The 18,670-nt window shown below is 39.6% G+C and overlaps 1 protein-coding gene across 1 annotated transcript; it reads left to right on the forward strand.

Moving 5' to 3' along the window:
* Positions 1-283: 283 nt before the first annotated feature.
* On the forward strand, positions 284-6,409 carry LOC120771256 (odorant receptor 43a). The gene is made up of 7 exons (XM_040099173.1): positions 284-881; positions 995-1,133; positions 5,245-5,521; positions 5,649-5,748; positions 5,847-5,948; positions 6,004-6,111; positions 6,254-6,409. Exons 1-7 carry the CDS (start codon positions 576-578, stop codon positions 6,356-6,358), a joined length of 1,137 nt encoding a protein of 378 aa, XP_039955107.1. The 5' UTR covers positions 284-575; the 3' UTR covers positions 6,359-6,409.
* Positions 6,410-18,670: the final 12,261 nt, after the last annotated feature.

Here is an 18,670-nt window from a genome sequence, read left to right on the forward strand (position 1 = left end):
TCCTCCTTTTGAACTGAAAGTCCTCCATTGCATTCTCAGTGCAATTTGTCTTTAAATTGAGTTAGCAATTGTCACCAGCTGCGTCAATTGAAATGTGATTTAATGACTACTTAGGGTTGCATACCGAGTGATTAATGCCCGCAATTACGTATACGACACGTATTACAATAATAGATTTCACACACATACGCACACAGTGAATTCGATACTCATCAAACACGACAAATATTGAAGAGAATTTCTTACTCCGCGGTATTTAAGTGGCATCAAGTGACCAGCTGGCAAGAAGTGCGCCAATATCCTCGAATGGAAGTGGAAGTAGCCAGAGCGTTTGGATAAATAATAACAAGCGGCAAAATAAGCAATCAACCAATTGAGTTGTAGAGCAATCAGAAAATCAAACGCCTACAAAGTGGCGGTGTGAGTGAACGCAAACACCTTGTCAACCTTAGCTGGAGTTGTGGTGACTGCCAGCGACACTTGTAGTTACTTTTTGGTGTGTAGATATCTGTCAAAATTTCCGCCTCCACTTCGTTAGCGCTACTGCTTTGAAAACCGCGCAAAGTCAAGTAAATATGGTCACCACGGTCGTAGACAACCCGATGCTCTCAGTCAATGTGAAGCTGTGGCAGTTCCTCTCCGTGCTCTTTGCACACGATTGGCGGCGCTGTGTCGCTTTTGTGGCACCCGTCTGCCTAATGAATGCAATGCAGTTCGTTTATTTGTATCAACAATGGGGTGATTTGGCCACTTTCATATTGAATACCTTCTTTGCGGTCTCCGTTTTCAACGCCTTGCTGCGTACGTGCCTTATTATTAAGAATCGAGATAAATTTGAAGCGTTGATGGAAGAATTGGTAACACTATACGACGATATACAAGTGAGTGCGAGTTGTGGCGCGTAATTTATTTTTTCAGTTTCATTGATGGCCTAAAATAAAATTTAAATAAAGAATGTCTTAAAATTTTTATTTTTCTTTTTTCGTTTCATCAGGATTCGGGTGATGATTATGCAAAGAACGTGCTGTCCGTAGCCACAAAAAGCGCACGAAATATTTCCATTTTCAATTTGTCAGCTTCGTTCTCCGATTTAGTTGTGGCAATGGCATATCCACTTTTTCAACAACAGAGAGGTACGTAATTGATTGTTTAGTATTTAGTATCTAGCTACTTATTTTTGGTAATTTTGTATACTAAAATATAAGTATTTTTGCTGAATTGAATATAATTACAAAATGAAGAACCTTATTTATTTTACGATTAACAAAAAGGAAAATTACGGATAAGAATATCGATTAAGATTATATATGTAAATAAAGTTAGTTGGTGCCAAAATATTGGGTAGTCTAAAAAGTCTTTTCGTATTTTGTCAATAGATGTCGTTGTAATCGTCTATTTCCAGTGCTACCAATCAAATTGTGTCTTATCATATTGTGTTGGAAGTTTTAAGCTTCACTTAACCAAAAGAAATTTTATTCGGGGAAGTTAAAAAAAAGTTACAGCTGTTTAAAAGTATGTGAAAATAATAAAAAAAAAATCACTATATTTTGAACTTTTTTTATACAAAACGGAAGAATGTCAAGCCTCCAATGAAATTTGTGAAGTTTATAGAGACGATGCTATATCAGTTCGTGTAGCACAACAATGGTTCGCTAATACCCGTTCTGGAACCGTCACATAATGGCATGGTCTTGAACTATTTAAAACAGGCTGGCTACAAAAAGAAGCTCGAAGTTTGGGTACCACACGATTTGTCTGTGAAAAATTTAATGGACCGAATTAACATCTGTAATACTTTGCTGAAACGGTTTGAAATCGAACCATTTCTGAATCGATTGGTAACAGGATTTTCATGGATTGACGCCTCGAAAGGTTTTGCTGAGTGTTTGGTGGAATTGAAAGCTTGAGCTGCTCCAGCCTGATCAAACGATTGATTTCTACATTTTACTGTTGTTTTATTTGTAAAGTTTTATTCCGCTATCATCATTGGTTCCTAATGTATATATTATACAGAGAAGGCATCAGATGAAATTCAAAATAGCGTTATATTGGAAGAAGGCGTAGTTGTGAACCGATTTCACCCATATTTCGTACATGTCATCAGGGTGTTAAGGAAATATTATGTACCGAATTTCATTGCAATCGGTTTAGTAGTTCCTGAGATATGGTTTTTGGTCCATAGGTGGGCGACGCCACGGCCATTTTCAATTTTTAAAAAAAGCCTGTATGCAGCTTCCTTCTGCCATTTCTTCTGTAAAATTTAGTGTTTCTGACGTTTTTTGTTAGTCGGTTAACGCACTTTTAGTGATTTTCAACATAACCTTTGTATAGGTGGTGGGCGTGGTTATTATCCGATTTCTTCCATTTTTGAACTGTATATGGAAATGCCTGAAGGAAACGACTCTATAGAGCTTGGTTGACATAGCTGTAGTAGTTTCCGATATATGTACAAAAAACTTAGTAGGGGGCGGGGCCACGCCCACTTTTCCAAAAAAATTGCGTCCAAATATGCCCCATCCTAATGCGATCCTTTGTGTCAAATTTCACTTTAATATCGTTATTTATAGCTTAGTTATGACACTTTATAGGTTTTCGGTTTTCGCCATTTTGTGGGCGTGGCAGGGGCCGATTGTGCCCATCTTCGAACTTCACCTTCTTATGAAGCCAAGATATACGTGTACCAAGTTTCATCATGATATCTAAATTTTTACTCAAGTTACAGCTTGCACGGACGGACAGACAGACGAACGGACAGACAGACATCCGGATTTCAACTCTACTCGTCACCCCGATCACTTTGGTATATATAGCCCTATATCTGACTCTTTTAGTTTTAGGACTTACAAACAACCGTTATGTGAACAAAACTATAATACTCTCCTTAGCAACTTTGTTGCGAGAGTATAATAAGTTGCAGTTTGATTAGAAATACGAAAAGACTTTTTCCACTACCCAATAAATAGAAATCGATATGAATTAGAAATAATTATTATAATCTGAACAGGGTATATTAAGTTTGCCTCGATGTTTGTAACACCAGAGATATTGGTATTTCTCGCTTCTTCTCTGCATATAACTAGACACTCTTTCACACTAAATTCACAGCGACCATATTTACTAACTGGACGAAGAAATACGGACTGTATCTTAATATCACAGTAGACGGTGAAAAATATCCGGTTGGCAAAAACCCAAAAATTTTAAGTGTTACCTTCGACGGCCATTGCTTCTTCACTCCTTATACGATAACAATTACTGCCAAAGTACAGAGCCATATGATAATCCGGCCAGCCGGTAACACATGGAGAATGGACAAAGAAGAACATTTTCACAATGATACCTGCATGATTCCGGTGAAAAACATAACCAACTTCTTTCTGAGCAGTTTCTACTGAAGTATTTTCACATAAACCATCCCAGCAGTTGTCTGCTTGAAGCGAAACCACCTCCCAGGAACATCAAGAAGTCTTTCCTTGCATTGCAACTAACTTTTGTCAGTTTGAGTCCGCATTCACATTAAAAAAATCAGTATCTTCACCGACTCCCTCTCATTGAATGGCGTACTTGGGTTAAAAAATCCACCCAACGCAGACGAGAGCTCAAGAACCCTTTCACAACTTCCTTCTGAATACTGTACCACCCGTATGATTCTAACCAGTTCTTTGCATTCCCAGCGTGTGGTTCTCATCCAACACCCCTCTACTTATGGTCCGACCCCGTCGAAACAGCACGATTCCTATGCCAACCATTAGATGATTTCGGTGACAGCAAACCTGAACCTTGCCACCTTAGAGAGGACTAGATAACCACTACTGTTTAGATTGCCCAGGAGAATTGCAAATAAGACCATTTAAAAGAAGATGACAGATATGTTAAGTGTTAAATAAAAACTTTAAGGAATATTTTTCTTTACATGAAAAAACCCAAATCTAACTACTTTAATACCGTCAGAAAGATGAGTTTTCAACCACTATTTTCTTTCCATCGTCTGTTTTTCTTCTTACTCTTTCGGTTAAAATAGAAGCTCCCACGAAATATTCTTATAACTGAAAAACGATCGAGGACCCTTTTCTATCAAATCTATCTATATGTATATAACTTTTTTATAATACCTAAGGATTGAACTGAAACCCCCGATCTAACTAGACATGATTCTAGAAAGCTTTAATCATCAAGCTTGAATTTACCTAAATAAAGACCCCAAATATCTTCTTATTTTAGACAAAATTACAAGTATTCTTTATTAAACCGAGGTTTTCAAATGGCGTAAATGATTTAAGTTTGAAGGCTAGTACTGTGAATATATCTTGTTTTAAATGACTTCACAACTGTCATTCGATATTTATGAGACGAGGATCATCCCATTTAAGCAACGGGATGAATCACAAAATTTTTAAAATTCTCTTCGTTCCTCTGACTACTTCAAATGAAGTTAGACCATGTTTGATTCTGAATCGGGAAATTTTTTGCAAACGATTGCCAACCAAAGATCAGTTATAATACTGATGGGTAAAATGTCTATATATTGTACCAATTCCTATTCTTGTGTCCTCGTCGCGCACCATGTAAACGTGAGTAACCCTTGGATAAGATGCGATAACCAACCCGTGTGGAGCCTGTGGTCACCGCTAAAGTAGAGAAAGCTCCAGCGGAGCCAGTCCGACATACTCGGTTTGAGAGTTCGCTGAAATCTAATTGCACCGTCTGTTCACCAGAGGTGTGCCAGCGGTCGGGCGTCGGTCTTGTAACTAGTGGCAAGCTATATAAATGTGTATGAAACTTTACCCAAACGCCTAGCCAGGCCGGGCTTTGTATCCGCCACATCGAAACCACTCAGAATGAAGAAGAAACAATAGCGACAGATGAAAGACCCCAGCTAGTCCCCAGCCAGATTTTCGGGATGGAAGAGAACACTCCAGCTTTGAAGTTTTGCGATTCAGTACCCTCCAAAAGAAACAGAGGAAGAAGAAGACCTGCTCTCCGTTAAAGAGATTAGGTGGAGTAGGACCCAGCAGCACTTGGTATCTCGAATTGGCGCCTAATAGCGAAAATAAGAAACGACTCGCGCGCTGTTGTTAACTTGGCGATAACCGAGTAAGCGGTGTCTACGCCAATAAAGAAAAAGAAGATAGAATGTAGGTAAAATATATTTAAACTCCAACTTCTTTTCAAGATTACCTATACCGAAAATGTGTATTTATATACAAATGATGTCATTTAAACTGAATATTTTATTATTTACAGTTCATCCTTTTGGCGTTGCATTACCCGGCATCGATGTCACACGCTCTCCACTCTATGAACTCATCTATATCTGTCAATTCACCTTCCCATTCACTCTGTCCAGCATGTATATGCCCTATGTAAGCTCATTCGCCACTTTCTCCATGTTCGGAAAAGCAGCACTACAGATATTACAAAATAACCTCAGAAATTTATGCGATAATATGAAAAGTAAAACCGAAGAAGAGCTCTTCGAAATACTACGAAAGAATATCGCCTATCATGCGAGAATCGCTAGGTGAGTAGGGTGTAACTAGTTTGAACATTTTCTTTATACTAAAAAGATTTTGATTCTATATTTCTAAAGTTTTTCATATAAAATATAAAATAAATAATATTTTAAAAATGTTTATTTTATTGTTCAGATATGTAAGTGACTTTAATGAATTAGTGACCTATATGGTACTCATCGAATTTTTGCTCTTCAGTTGCGTTATTTGCTCGCTGCTCTTTTGCATCAATATTGTAAGTGCAACTTAATCTCTTGAAAATTATAATAAAATAACATTTTGTAGTTCCTTAACCGTCTTTCTGTGTTTATATATCTTATTGCATTTATTTAGACAACCTCTACGGCAGAGAAGATTTCTATTGTCATGTATATTGGCACAATGCTGTATGTGCTCTTCACCTATTACTGGCAAGCTAATGGAGTTTTAGAAATGGTATAGTAGATTCATAACATAAGGTTGATAGCTAATTTTAATTGAATATCCTTAGAGCCTCCTCGTCTCAGATGCGGCTTACGAAATGCAATGGTACAATTGTAGTCCACGTTTTAAGAGAACTCTACTCATATTCATTGCACGCACGCAAAATCCTTTACAGGTGGGTATTGTTTTAAAAAGAGTTTCTAAAGTAGGGTACTTCTAAGTGTAAGAACGCAAGAAATATTTCACTGTGAAAGTTTTATCAAGCATATTTTTATGGTTTGTTTACAACTATATCACAGAATTTTTGATTTTTACAGATCCGCGTTGGTCAGATGTACCCAATGACAATGGAGGTATTTCAATCACTGCTTAATAACGCGTACTCCTATTTTGCGCTTTTGCATAATCTTTATAATGATTAAAGCAATAATTTTATTTATTTTAAAAATATACTAGCATATTGTAGTAAAATATTTATATTATCTATTTTTCTATTCACTCCGCACTCGTAAGTATAACCGATTTTAAAAATATCATTCTAAATTGTTGAAGTTTCAATGAGATACATAAACTGCAGTTTTTTCAGAGGTAAAGGCTGATCCATTACGAGCCTCCTACTTGTTTAAAAAAAAAATACAGAAACTTTAATTTTAATGGAGAATGATTCATCCATCCGTTGAGCCCAATTTTCGATGACTCGTTCGAGCATTTCGACTGGTAACTGCCGAATGACACGAGTGATGTTTTGCTTCAAGGCATGAATCGAAACGAAATTATCCACATACACTTACGACTTTACAACTCTCCATAGGAAAAAGTCTAATGGTGTGCCAAACGTGAAATTATCAGCACACCGAAAAGATCTTTAAATAAATCCGTTGATTGATGCGATGAGTTGAAACTGTCGCTGAGATCACACGCTTCAATTTTAGAAATCAAATAGTTTTAGGTAATATGAATCGATGATTCCACCGGCCCACAAACCACATCAAACCGTTGTTTTTTTTTTGGATGAAGTGTCAGCTCTTGAATGTCTTCAGATTGCTCTTTGTCCCAAATGCGGCAATTTTGCTTGTTTACATACCAATTGAGCAAGAAATGGGACTCATCGATGACCAAAATTTTATTCCAAAACGTCAGATCTTCTTGGAACTTTTCTAGAGTCCATAGACTGTCTTTTATGAGACAAGATTCATCCCATTCGAGCAATGTTACCTTAATTCTGTAATGATTTACAAAATTTTATAAATTTCATGACATTTCATCGATTTGAAATGAAGTTATTGCGTTTTAAGTGTCAGTATGTTGTGTTATCGACGCGAAAATGAGCTTCGAACAAAGAGCCAACATTAAATTCTATTTTAAAATTGATAAAACTTTTACCGAAACGTTTCAATTGATGAAACAAGTTTATGGCGATGATTGCCTATCCCGTAGCAGAGTGCACCAGTGAGTGAATTCATCAAAAATTAGCCGAAATAATCATTGAAATTCATGGAAATGGAATTGATTGACATCGATTTATTGCATTTTGACAGAAAATTTGCGCTTACGAAAGGTGTGTTAACGGTTTGTTCCGCACAAATTGACTGACGACTAAAAATTGCTCAGAATACAACATTATTTGAACAAAAATCACATTTAACCATTAACCATTCCTTTTCGGAAAAATGCATTTGCCCATGAAAGGAATGCGCTATGCAGACGTAGAGGCCATTCAAAAGGCTTACACCGGCCAACGAGCTGAAACACTCGTTCGACATGATTTTGGACCATGCAAAAAGCTGTATCGAACCAGAAGGAAGGTTTGAATAAAATAAATTGATTTTGCCAAAAAACCCATTTTTTTTGTTTTTTTTTTTTTAAGTCGTGTTTACTTTGGAAAGCATCTTGTATTTATTTATCATTCAAATTTTATATAATTATTTATCATTGATGAGTAAAATGTCTATAACGTCCCTATTCCTACTTTTGAGTCCTCGCCGCGCAGTAACCTTTGGTAAGATGTAACCCTTTGGTAAAATGCAGTAGCCAACCCATGTAGAGCCAGTAGTCACCGCTAAAAGAGAGGAAGCTTCAGCGGTACCACCCCGCATATTCGGTTTAAGGGTACGCTGAAGTCTAATGGCAGCGTCTGTTCAGCTAAGACGCGGCTGCGGTCGGGCGTCGGTCTTGTGATAAGCGGCTCGCTACATAAATGTATATAAAATTTTTAAATACTCAAGATCAAAGCGATGTCGCTTGGGAAGGTCGAGCGGCTTCAGTTCTTGCACAAGCTGCACGCTTTCAATTTAAGATCTCGACGTACGAATTGCTACGAACAGCGCCGAATCAACTTTTCACGATCTTTGTGTACACTCCCAACTTCGCTTCTGGGTCTTAAGATGGGTGATTGTGTTGTGAATAGTACGCTCAGTAGGCCGATTATGTTGACCATAAGATGAGCAAAGCGCGCGAAACACATCATTTACAGAACGGGTATTTTCGTTATAAAGTCGAATGATTTGTAAACGTTGTTTTGGATTTCCATAATGAAATGCGAAACAATACTGAACAAAAATAACTTGCGACCTTGACATGACTCTCGCGCGATTTGTCAAAAAAAAGCTAATGAAAAAAGTACCTCTTCTTGGAACACTCTTTACAACCACGAATATTTCCCATATATAATCATTTCAATTTATTACTTCACTTTACAGTACAGAAATCAACGGTTTTCAAGCCGTACCATCATTTGTTGGCAAAATTGCCGAAATCGGACCACTTTCATACTCCCTATGGAGAGAATAGGAATATAGGAATTTTCGAACTACCGATTGACTTTATACTGTTAATTTAGATAAATCCGTGGGGTGTCTTAATAAAAATCAATTTGCACCGTTTTCTGCTAAAGATATGTCGGAATGCATAACGGATAATATGTTATGTTCTTATGGTTAAAGGAACTAATCGACTTAGCCGTCAACCACAGTAAAACTGAAGTAGTTTTACGGTCCCAAAAGAGCCTTTCACATCTTTCAGGGGTTCATGTCTTCAACCTGTTGACAAGTCGTCGAGTAAACTCTCGAAAAGACTACACTTGCTAAGAGCTTCAACGTGTCCTAAGAACGGCCCTCATCAGCATCTCCGGTACACTACTGACGACACCAACAATAACACTTAAAGTCTTGTTAAACATAGCCGTGAATATTGCCGGCAAATGTATTGCTGCGAGGTGTGCTCAGTTAAGCTGGATTACTGAAAAATGGATCGTTCCGACGCATAGGTCACACGTGACTGTTTTTTCTCTGCTCACATACCTACAAGGAAATGGAGATGGGGAGAAATCGCTCGAGAAGAGAAGCAATGAGCTTTTTCTCGGTTTGGTCGAAGCTAGAAGGGAAAGTTGGAGTGGGAGTCTTCTTTAGAACCCGGACTGTAGTGCTTTTCAAGCAGAAGTAGCCGCTATTAAGGTGGCAGTAGATGCACTGTTACGATGTGCAGCTCCTTTCAGGGAGTTGAGCATTAATTCGGGCACCAGAACGCTAATACTAGCGCTAAGTTCGTTAAGTGTGCTCAAAACTAGTCAAGGGGAGTCTGTCCTCACCAGAAATAGCATGAGGCTACTTAATCATCAGACTTGTTTGGATGCCTGGATACAGCGGAATCGCTGGCACGTGAGTTGGAGTTTTTACAACACACTGTCTAATATACATTCATGCGGTGAGACTAAAAATCTTGTCAGACGCTATTAGTCAAAGTTGTATTAGAGAGGGTGAGATGAAAAACTCCTGTCACTTTTTCCTCCATTGTCCAGCCTTTGCAAGAATGAGACTGAAATATCTGTAGTCTTACCTTCTGCGAACCAGAAGACAAAGCCGAAACTGACAATAGAAGTTTCAACAAATTTTTGATAGGCTCAAAGCGTTTGTGGTTTTTCTAAGGGTCTTATGATCCATTTAAAGAATTTTTTTTAGGAACCACAACAAACCGGGGTTCTAAGCAGTCTACAGGAGATTTTTGTTTGACCTCTTAACCTAACCTAATTTAAATTGATTTCTATAATATACATATGTTAGTAAGATACCAAGTATGACTATAATCCTTTCAAGATTTAATCAAATAACGAATATTACATTATTTCGCAACATTTTTTGAATATAAAGCTTTTCCAACACCTGAGAATATCTTCCCGATTTGGATCTTTCCAATTTTTAAGAGCATAAAATGTTCAATTACACGCGACTTAAACCGATCTTCTTTAGTTTAGTTTAAGTAACCCTCAAAAGTCTTCTTGAATCTCTAAAGCTTCAAGATATACACTCGGAGGTCTAACATTGGCTATAATTTTAGATTTTACCTTCACCGAATGGTAGTCCTTCGTGACTATTATTAAATATTGGATAGACGCAAGTTTCTTATTCTTCTCAACACAGTATCTGCGTTTGAGCAGTTTTGTCGTAACAGTCTAAGAACAAAGCCGCCAAATATTTTACTAAAAACATAAAATGCAGCAAAGCTTTAGGTTGCTAATTAGTGGGATGGACTCTTCTTGCAAAAGCTTCCGCATTCAGCATAAATCTGTGGTGTTCCAAGCCACATCTTACAACATTTACAAACACACGCTTAAGTACATGTGTCTATTATCAGAGGAGCCGACTGCACTATCCGGTTTTCCTTGTCTACACGCATAATTTTTACGACCGCAATGAAATTGGTAGGTGCAGAGTTTATCGCTCACTTAATTGGCAATAATTATAGGGTAAATACCTAAGGTAAACAAACACTCGCCTGACATATGCTTGCTAAGGTATTTCTATAAATTTTGTATGAGATATATACCACAAAAATTATTGAATTAAAAAAGAGCAATATTTAAAAAAAAAAAGTAATTGTTTGCATAAGAGTTTAGTTCATTCATAAATTTGTAATTTTTTCCTTTGCGATGTCAAAATAGATTATTTTTAATCAGTGAACTAATAAAGAAACTATACCCAACATTTCACAATTTCTTCTCACTCATTAGTTGCGGTTACATTGGTTCATTGTCCTCAAACTGAAAAGCGCTAAACTTTGTTATATTTATAAATAAAAATGTATGTCAGCATGCATCAATTTTCTCGTCTATTTTTCGCCCATAAAATTGGTTTTACGATCGCCAGGCACCACGTCGTCTCCTCAATGTAGTTAACTGATTTACTTGTGTCTACTAAATATTGTATTCCACAAAAGCCAGCGAAATCCGTCCATAAACCCACAATGCGTCTCGATAGCTGCAAATGAGTAGAATAATGCTGTAGAAGCAAGAACTCAGTCAGGTTTTCCAAGCACAATACGCCAGTGGCTTCACTTGTCTCGTATGTCTTTATGCCGCTTTTCTTGCCAGTTTTATATTTATCATTTTATGGCAGAATTATAATTATGTGGGCAACTTTTTTGTATTCTGTGGCTGCAACAGCTTCTATATTTTCTTCTATTCATCAATTCCATCAGCTAAGTTATTATTTTTGTGCCTTTGGAATGCCGTTTTGTAGTCTTTACTGACGAAGGGTTATAGCTTGAAACTTTGATTTATCGCTGTGTTAAATAATCGATTTAAAATACCTTACAATAACTGTATTATAAAACCTGGGCATCGGGAAGAGAGGCAGAAGGGAACCCGTTACAAACCATTTTCTTCTTTACCGGCGTAGACACCACTTACGCGGTTACAGCCGAATTAACAACAGCGCACCAGTCGTTTCTTCATATCGCACTGCGGCGCCAATTGAAGATTCCAAGCGAAGCCAGACTTTCCACATAGTGTCTAACGGAGTGGAGGTGTTCCTCTTTCTCTGCTTCTCCCGGCGGTTACTGAGTCGAATACTTTCAGTGGGGAAGTGTTTTCATCCAATCGGTTGACATGATCTAGGCAGCGTAGGCGCTGTCTCTTAATTCGCTGAACTACATACATATGTCAATGGCGTCGTTTATCTCGTACAGCTCTTTGTTAGTCGCCGTTGCCAATGCGCAAACCTTTCTCTCGTAAACTCGTAACGTCGACTCATCAGATGTTGCCATCGTCCATGTCTCTACACAATATAGAAGGACGGGAATAATGAGTAACTTATAGAGTTTGATTTTTGTTCGTCGAGAGAGGATTTTTCAGGGTTTGTCCGGAAAGTAATAGGACTGATTTTCATCCGCCGCGACTGTTCTTCGAAGCGTGCTCTCCCCGTCTGGATTCGGTAGAAGGCGTTCCTAGCTAACGAACGAGTGGCTGGTCAGTTGTTTCCGAGCACCTACAGAGTCAGAACAAACATTTTCGCGCGACGTGTTTATCAGAGTGGTACAAGTCAAAAATCAAGCGTTAATTAGAGCAGAGGATTAAATTCTATGTGAAACTCGGTAAACCCGCGACAGAGACGTTTAATGTGATCAAACAGGCTTACCCAGATGATGCTTTAGCAAGAAGTGGTGTATTTCTGTGGCACCAGACCTTTTTGGAGGGCCGGGAAGAAGTCTCTGATGAAGACTGGAAGAATGAGCAAATCCAAAGTCCATCATGAATTTGTTTCTCCTGGACAAACCTTCAACGCCAAGTTTAGCGTGGAAGTTCACAAGAAAGTCAAACGAAGGGTCAATTGGGTCCGACAAGACATCGCAGCCGATTGGAAGTTGTACCACGACACCTAAGCAAGGCCGGCTTCCCAATGTTTGCGCAGCTTCCCTACAGCCCAAGTATGGCCCAGAGACTTTTTTGTTTCCTTCCTAAAACGACCGATGAAAGACAAGCATTTTGAGGCGACAGAAGACATTCACCTCGGCTGTCGAGACTATTCCGGAGAATGCCTTCCCTGACGCCTTCAATGCTTGGAAATTGCTCTGACAGCGCTGCATCGACGCAGAAGGAGCCTATTTTGAAAGTTTTTAAAGATTGGTTCAATAAATTTGTTTAAAACGACTCAGTCATATTAGTTTCCGCCCAAACCCTGTACTTCTCAATTCTCTACTCAGTCCAAAGTAGCACCTTATGGCAAGAGTTGTTCTGCGTTAGATTTCAAGGCTGAAGTTGTTGTTCCTGTTAATACTGGTTCCAAGAAACACGAAATTATCTGCGACTTCGAAGTTAGGACTGTCAACAGTGACGTGGGAGCCACATCGCGAGTGCGACGACTGTTTGTTTGATAATAGGACATATTTTGTCTTGCCCTCGTTCACCACCAGACCCATTTGCTTCGCTTTTTTGTACAACCTCTACCCTCCTACAAAAGATAGGTATATATTAATCGGCTTAACTCAATCTGGTAGATATTTACGTAATAAAAAATGTTGCCACTGCCAAAATATTTAATTATATTTAACAACATCATTTGATGGTCACAAAACAGATTATGGTCAACGATACACAAGCAAAGTTCTATATAGATTTCCCTTTCAAACAGATTCTGGTCATTATGAGATTTTAAAGGAACTTTACTTTCTCAACCTTAAGCAGAATTTTGTATTAAAAACAGAAAACCTGTTTTTTTTTAAATAGTCCGGCTTAGTTTTGATTTTATAGCACATAACTAAATAAGTGTAAAGCCAAGTTCAAATTTAAATAAACTTTAAAATTGCTAAAAAAATTCCCATAATTCCACTGATAATTACGATTAATCTGTAAAATGGCCAATCACTGCGGATTAAGCTTAAGGACAATTGTGTAAATACTCGATGACAGATTTGACAAATAAAAAGCGAAAACCTCCACGCTTTTCCCTTTCAATGCGAAAAAATGCCAACATGTGGCACTGGTGATAGGCATAAGCCGTAAACAACTACAGTAATGTGCACAATAATAATAACAATAAAAGTAGGCAAAACTACGAAAAAAATTGTGTTTGGTTGGATGTGTGTAAGTGTAGGTGAAAGAAAATAAAAATGTAGTATAAAAGTAAGCACATGGGTTGGCATGTAACGGTAAAATCCGCAACGTACAATAAAATTCCGCATTAATGCCACTTACTCGAGCGTTATACCGCACAAAGCACAAAGGCAAATACAACGAACAAACATATACGCATCATACACACATTGTTATATATGTGTGTACACACACATATATATGACTCATCCGTACATACACAGGGATGTAAACTGTCACAAGCACAGTCGGCGGGCGGGCTGCTGGTCAATCACATTTCGCTAACAACAATGGCGCAGGATAACAGGACAACAGCACGACAGGACAGCCGCGCCACGGTGGTGATGTTGTTGGTGTATGGGCCTGCTGGTTGCCAAATGCCGGTGTGTGAGATAAATATTTTCTGCAAACATTTGCACAAAAACCGGCATAAAGCAGAAGGCGGGCAAAAGCACAACAAGCGAGTGGGGAGTATGGTGACAGCAGCCAGCGGACACACGCGGCCGTTTTGTAAACAATTCTTATCAGCTTTAGGTTGGTTCTTAAAACGTTAAATGGAGGATATTTACAGTCTATCATCACAATCGGGAATGCTATTATAAAAGGGGGTCTATCGTCCGAGCCTGTTGTTTCCTTTTCATTGGAGGAGTTTTTTACGTGGCGGGTCCCAAACCCAGCGCATGTTCGATACCAAAAGAGGTTCCCTCTCGTAAGATTTCTTCAATCAACCCTTGGAGAAAATAATTCGAGCTGCAGAACTAAATAGAGATGGTACCATCTTCTAAAAGAGTGTACAGCTGATGGCGTACGCCGATGATATAAATATCATTGGCCTCAACAATCGCGCCGTTAGTTTTACTTTCTCCAGAATGGATAAAGAAGCGAAGCAAATGAGTCTGGTGGTGAACGAGGGCAAGACGAAATATATCCTGTCATCAAACAAACAGTTTTCGTACTCGCGACTTGGCTGTCACATCACTTTTGGCAGTCATAACTTCGAAGTCGTAGATAATTTAGTTGGAACCAGAATTAACACCAACAGCTCTTTAGAGAAGTAAAGTCCTCTCTCGACGAACAAGTCACTCATCACACCCGTCCGGCTATATAGTGCCGAAGACAACTTCTGGCGTTACGAGTTTTCGAGAGAAAGTTTCTGCGAATATTGACATATGTAGTTTAGCGAATTAAGAGGCTGGCTAAGTCATGTCGTCCGTATGGATGAAAACATTCCATCTCTAAAAGTATTCGGCGCAGTATCCGCGGAAAGAAGCAGAGGAAGAGAAAGACCTTCACTCCGTTGGAAGGACCTGTCTTCACCCGTAATCTCCAGTTGGCACCAAACAGCGAAAAGGAAGAACGACTGGCGCGCCGTTGTAAATTCGACGAAAACATCAAAAAAGCCCGCAAAATAATTTTAGTTGACCGTAAAGTGGAGTTGTTCGAAATAGCAGGCCTTCTACAAATATCAACAGAACGTGTACATCACTCACGAATATTTAGGTATGAGAAAGCTCTGTGCAAAGTGGGTGCGAGCTCACTTTTGAACAAAAACAACGACGAGTTGATGATTCGGAGCAGTGTCTGAGTATTCAAGCGTAATAAACCCGAGTTTTTACGTCGATATGTGACAATGGGTAAAACATGACTTCATCATTCCACTCCGAGATCCAATCGGCAGTCATCCGAGTAGACTGCACAATATGAACCCACTCCAAAGTGTGGAAAAACGTAACAGTCGGCTGACAAAGTTATTGCTCTGTATTTTGGGATGCGCATGGAATACCTTTTTGTGACTATCTTGAAAAAAGAAAGACCATAATCAATGACCATTGCATATCGTTATTAGAAAATGATGGTAAAAATCCATTAAATGGGCTTGGAATAACTTTCACATCCATCGTATTCCATACCTGGCTCACATCGGCCATTTTCTAGTCTCAGATCTTAAAAGTATGCTCACTGGAAAGAATTTCGTTCAATGAAGAGGTGATCCCCGAAGCTGAGCCAAATTTTGAAGTAAAGGACAAATCGCACTACAAAAATGGTATCGAAAAGTTGAAGGGCCGCTATAATTAGTGTATCACCTTTGAAGAGGGTATGTAAAAAAATTAATTTTGCCAAAAAGATATTTTTTACTACGGTAGCCCGGGAACTTTTCAATTGACCTGTTATGTCACGAATAACGCCCCGAATAATCTGTCCCAAGGCGTCAATCGTCTCGGGCTAATCTATATAAACAAGCGACTTCACATAACCCATCAAAAATTAATCATACGATATTGAAGGCCACGCCACAGGCACACAACGCGAGATAATGCTTTCACGAAAAGTTGGCTTGGCTATGTGGCATGTAGCGCCATCTTATTGGAGCCGTAAGTCGTCCACATCACCATCCTCCAAGTAAGGCAAGAAAAAGTCATTAATCATGGCTCTGTAGCACATTAACTGAAACATTATGATCACCTTTATTTTTGAAGAAATATGGACTAATCATTCCCTCTGCCAATAGAGCACACCTAACAGGGACTTCTTGAAGATTTATGGCGTGTCAACAATGGCTTGTAGATTATCATCACTCCAAATACAACAAATTTGTTTATTAACGTACCCATTAAACCTAAAGTGAACTTCACCGCTAAACAAAATCTTCTTGTGAACATCCGGATCGGTGGCCATCTTGCTTTAGGCCCATTTACCGAACGTGCGACGCGCTTGGTGGTCGCTCTTCTTCGATACTCTGCTGCACAGCGCCACTGTACCTAGTCTGCCAGGCGTTTATACTTGTATATAATATTGGACGCAGCATGCGATACATCGCAGAAGACGAACCATTATTTTGCTAATATATTTGCACGATTTGCAAACGTTGTTCAAGAGAAAGAAGTCCCCTTCATCTAACAGTAATATTAGCACTACATAGGGTGTGTTTTTAGATGCTTAGCATTTCTTAGAAGGAGGAGGAAATTACTTGAAATGGACCTGTCTTTAGGCACCTATTCAATGGCCCAACGGATTCATGTCTATTTTTAAGGGGATGTGTTAGCTCAATGCACCTACTATGAAGTAAACTTAAGAATGGTCTTCTTCTTCTTAATTGGCGTAGACACCGCTTACGCGATTATAGCCGAGTTAACAACAGCGCGCCAGTCGTTTCTCCTTTTCGCTACGTGGCGCCAATTGGATATTCCAAGCGTAGCCAGGTCCTTCTCCACTTGGTCCTTCCAACGGAGTGGAGGTCTTCCTCTTCCTCTGCTTCCCCCGGCGGGTACAGCGTCGAATACTTTCAGAGCTGGAGTGTTTTCATCCATTCGGACAACATGACCTAGCCAGCGTAGCCGCTGTCTTTTAATTCGCTGAACTATGTCAATGTGGTCGTATATCTCGTACAGCTCATCGTTCCATCGAATGCGATATTCGCCGTGGCCAACGCGCAAAGGACCATAAATCTTTCGCAGAACTTTTCTCTCGAAAACTCGCAACGTCGACTCATCAGTTGTTGACAACGTCCAAGCCTCTGCACCATATAGCAGGACGGGAATTATGAGTGACTTATAGAGTTTGGCTTTTGTTCGTCGAGAGAGGACTTTACTTTTCAATTGCCTACTCAGTCCGAAGTAGCACCTGTTGGCAAGAGTTATCCTGCGTTGGATTTCAAGGCCGACATTGTTGGTGGTGTTTACGCTGGTTCCAAGATAGACGAAATTATCTACGACTTCAAAGTTATGACTGTCAACAGTGACGTGAGAGCCAAGTCGCGAGTGCGACGACTGTTTGTTTGATGACAGGAGATATTTCGTCTTGCCCTCGTTCACTGCCAGACCCATTTTCTGTGCTTCCTTGTCCAGCCTGGAGAAAGCAGAACTAACGGCGCGGGTGTTGAGGCCGATGATATCAATATCGTCGGCATACGCCAGCAGCTGTACACTCTTATAGAAGATGGTACCTTCTCTGTTTAGTTCTGCAGCTCGTACTATTTTCTCCAGAAGCAGGTTGAAGAAGTCGCACGATAGGGAGTCGCCTTGTCTGAAACCGCGTTTGGTATCGAACGGCTCGGAGAGGTCCTTCCCGATCCTGACGGAGCTTTTGGTGTTGCTCAACGTCAGTTTACACAGCCGTATTAGTTTTGCGGGGATACCAAATTCAGACATCGCGGCATAAAGGCAGCTCCTTTTCGTGCTGTCGAAAGCAGCTTTGAAATCGACGAAGAGGTGGTGTGTGTCGATTCTCCTTTCACGGGTCTTTTCCAAGATTTGGCGCATGGTGAACATCTGGTCGGTTGTTGATTTTCCAGGTCTGAAGCCACACTGATAAGATCCAATCAGTTTGTTGACGGTGGGCTTTAATCTTTCACACAATACGCTCGATAGAACCTTGTATGCGATGTTGAGGAGGCTAATCTCACGATAGTTGGCGCAGATTGTGGGGTCTCCTTTTTTTATGGATTGGGCATAGCACACTTAAATTCCAATCGTTGGGCATGCTTTCGTCCGACCATATTTTACAAAGAAGCTAATGCATGCTCCTTATCAGTTCTTCGCCGCCGTGTTTGAATAGCTCGGACGGCAATCCGTCGGCCCCTGCCGCTTTGTTGTTCTTCAGGCGGGCAATTGCTATTCGAACTTCTTAATGGTTGGGCAATGGAACGTCTGCTCCATCGTCATCGATTGGGGAATCGGATGCGCCATCTCTTGGTGTTATGCTTTCACTGCCATTCATCAGGCTGGAGAAGTGTTCCCTCCATAATTTAAGTATGCTCTGGGCATCGGTCACTAGATCACCTTTGGGGGTTCTACAAAAGTGTGCTCCGGTCTTGAAACCTTCTGTAAGCGGCCGCATTTTTTCGTAGAATTTTCGAGCATTACCCCTGTCG

Source organism: Bactrocera tryoni, chromosome 3 (assembly GCF_016617805.1).
Source record: "Bactrocera tryoni isolate S06 chromosome 3, CSIRO_BtryS06_freeze2, whole genome shotgun sequence".
NCBI lineage: Eukaryota > Metazoa > Arthropoda > Insecta > Diptera > Tephritidae > Bactrocera > Bactrocera tryoni.

What these genes read in the sequence shown, in the direction of transcription:
- LOC120771256 (XM_040099173.1), top strand. Translation starts at nt 576, where the DNA reads ATGGTCACCACGGTCGTAGACAACCCGATGCTCTCAGTCAATGTGAAG. An exon ending in TGCTCTTTTGCATCAATATT is followed by an intron (nt 5,749 to 5,846) that starts GTAAGTGCAACT and finishes GCATTTATTTAG; the next exon opens with ACAACCTCTACGGCAGAGAA. An exon ending in GCACGCAAAATCCTTTACAG is followed by an intron (nt 6,112 to 6,253) that starts GTGGGTATTGTT and finishes TGATTTTTACAG; the next exon opens with ATCCGCGTTGGTCAGATGTA.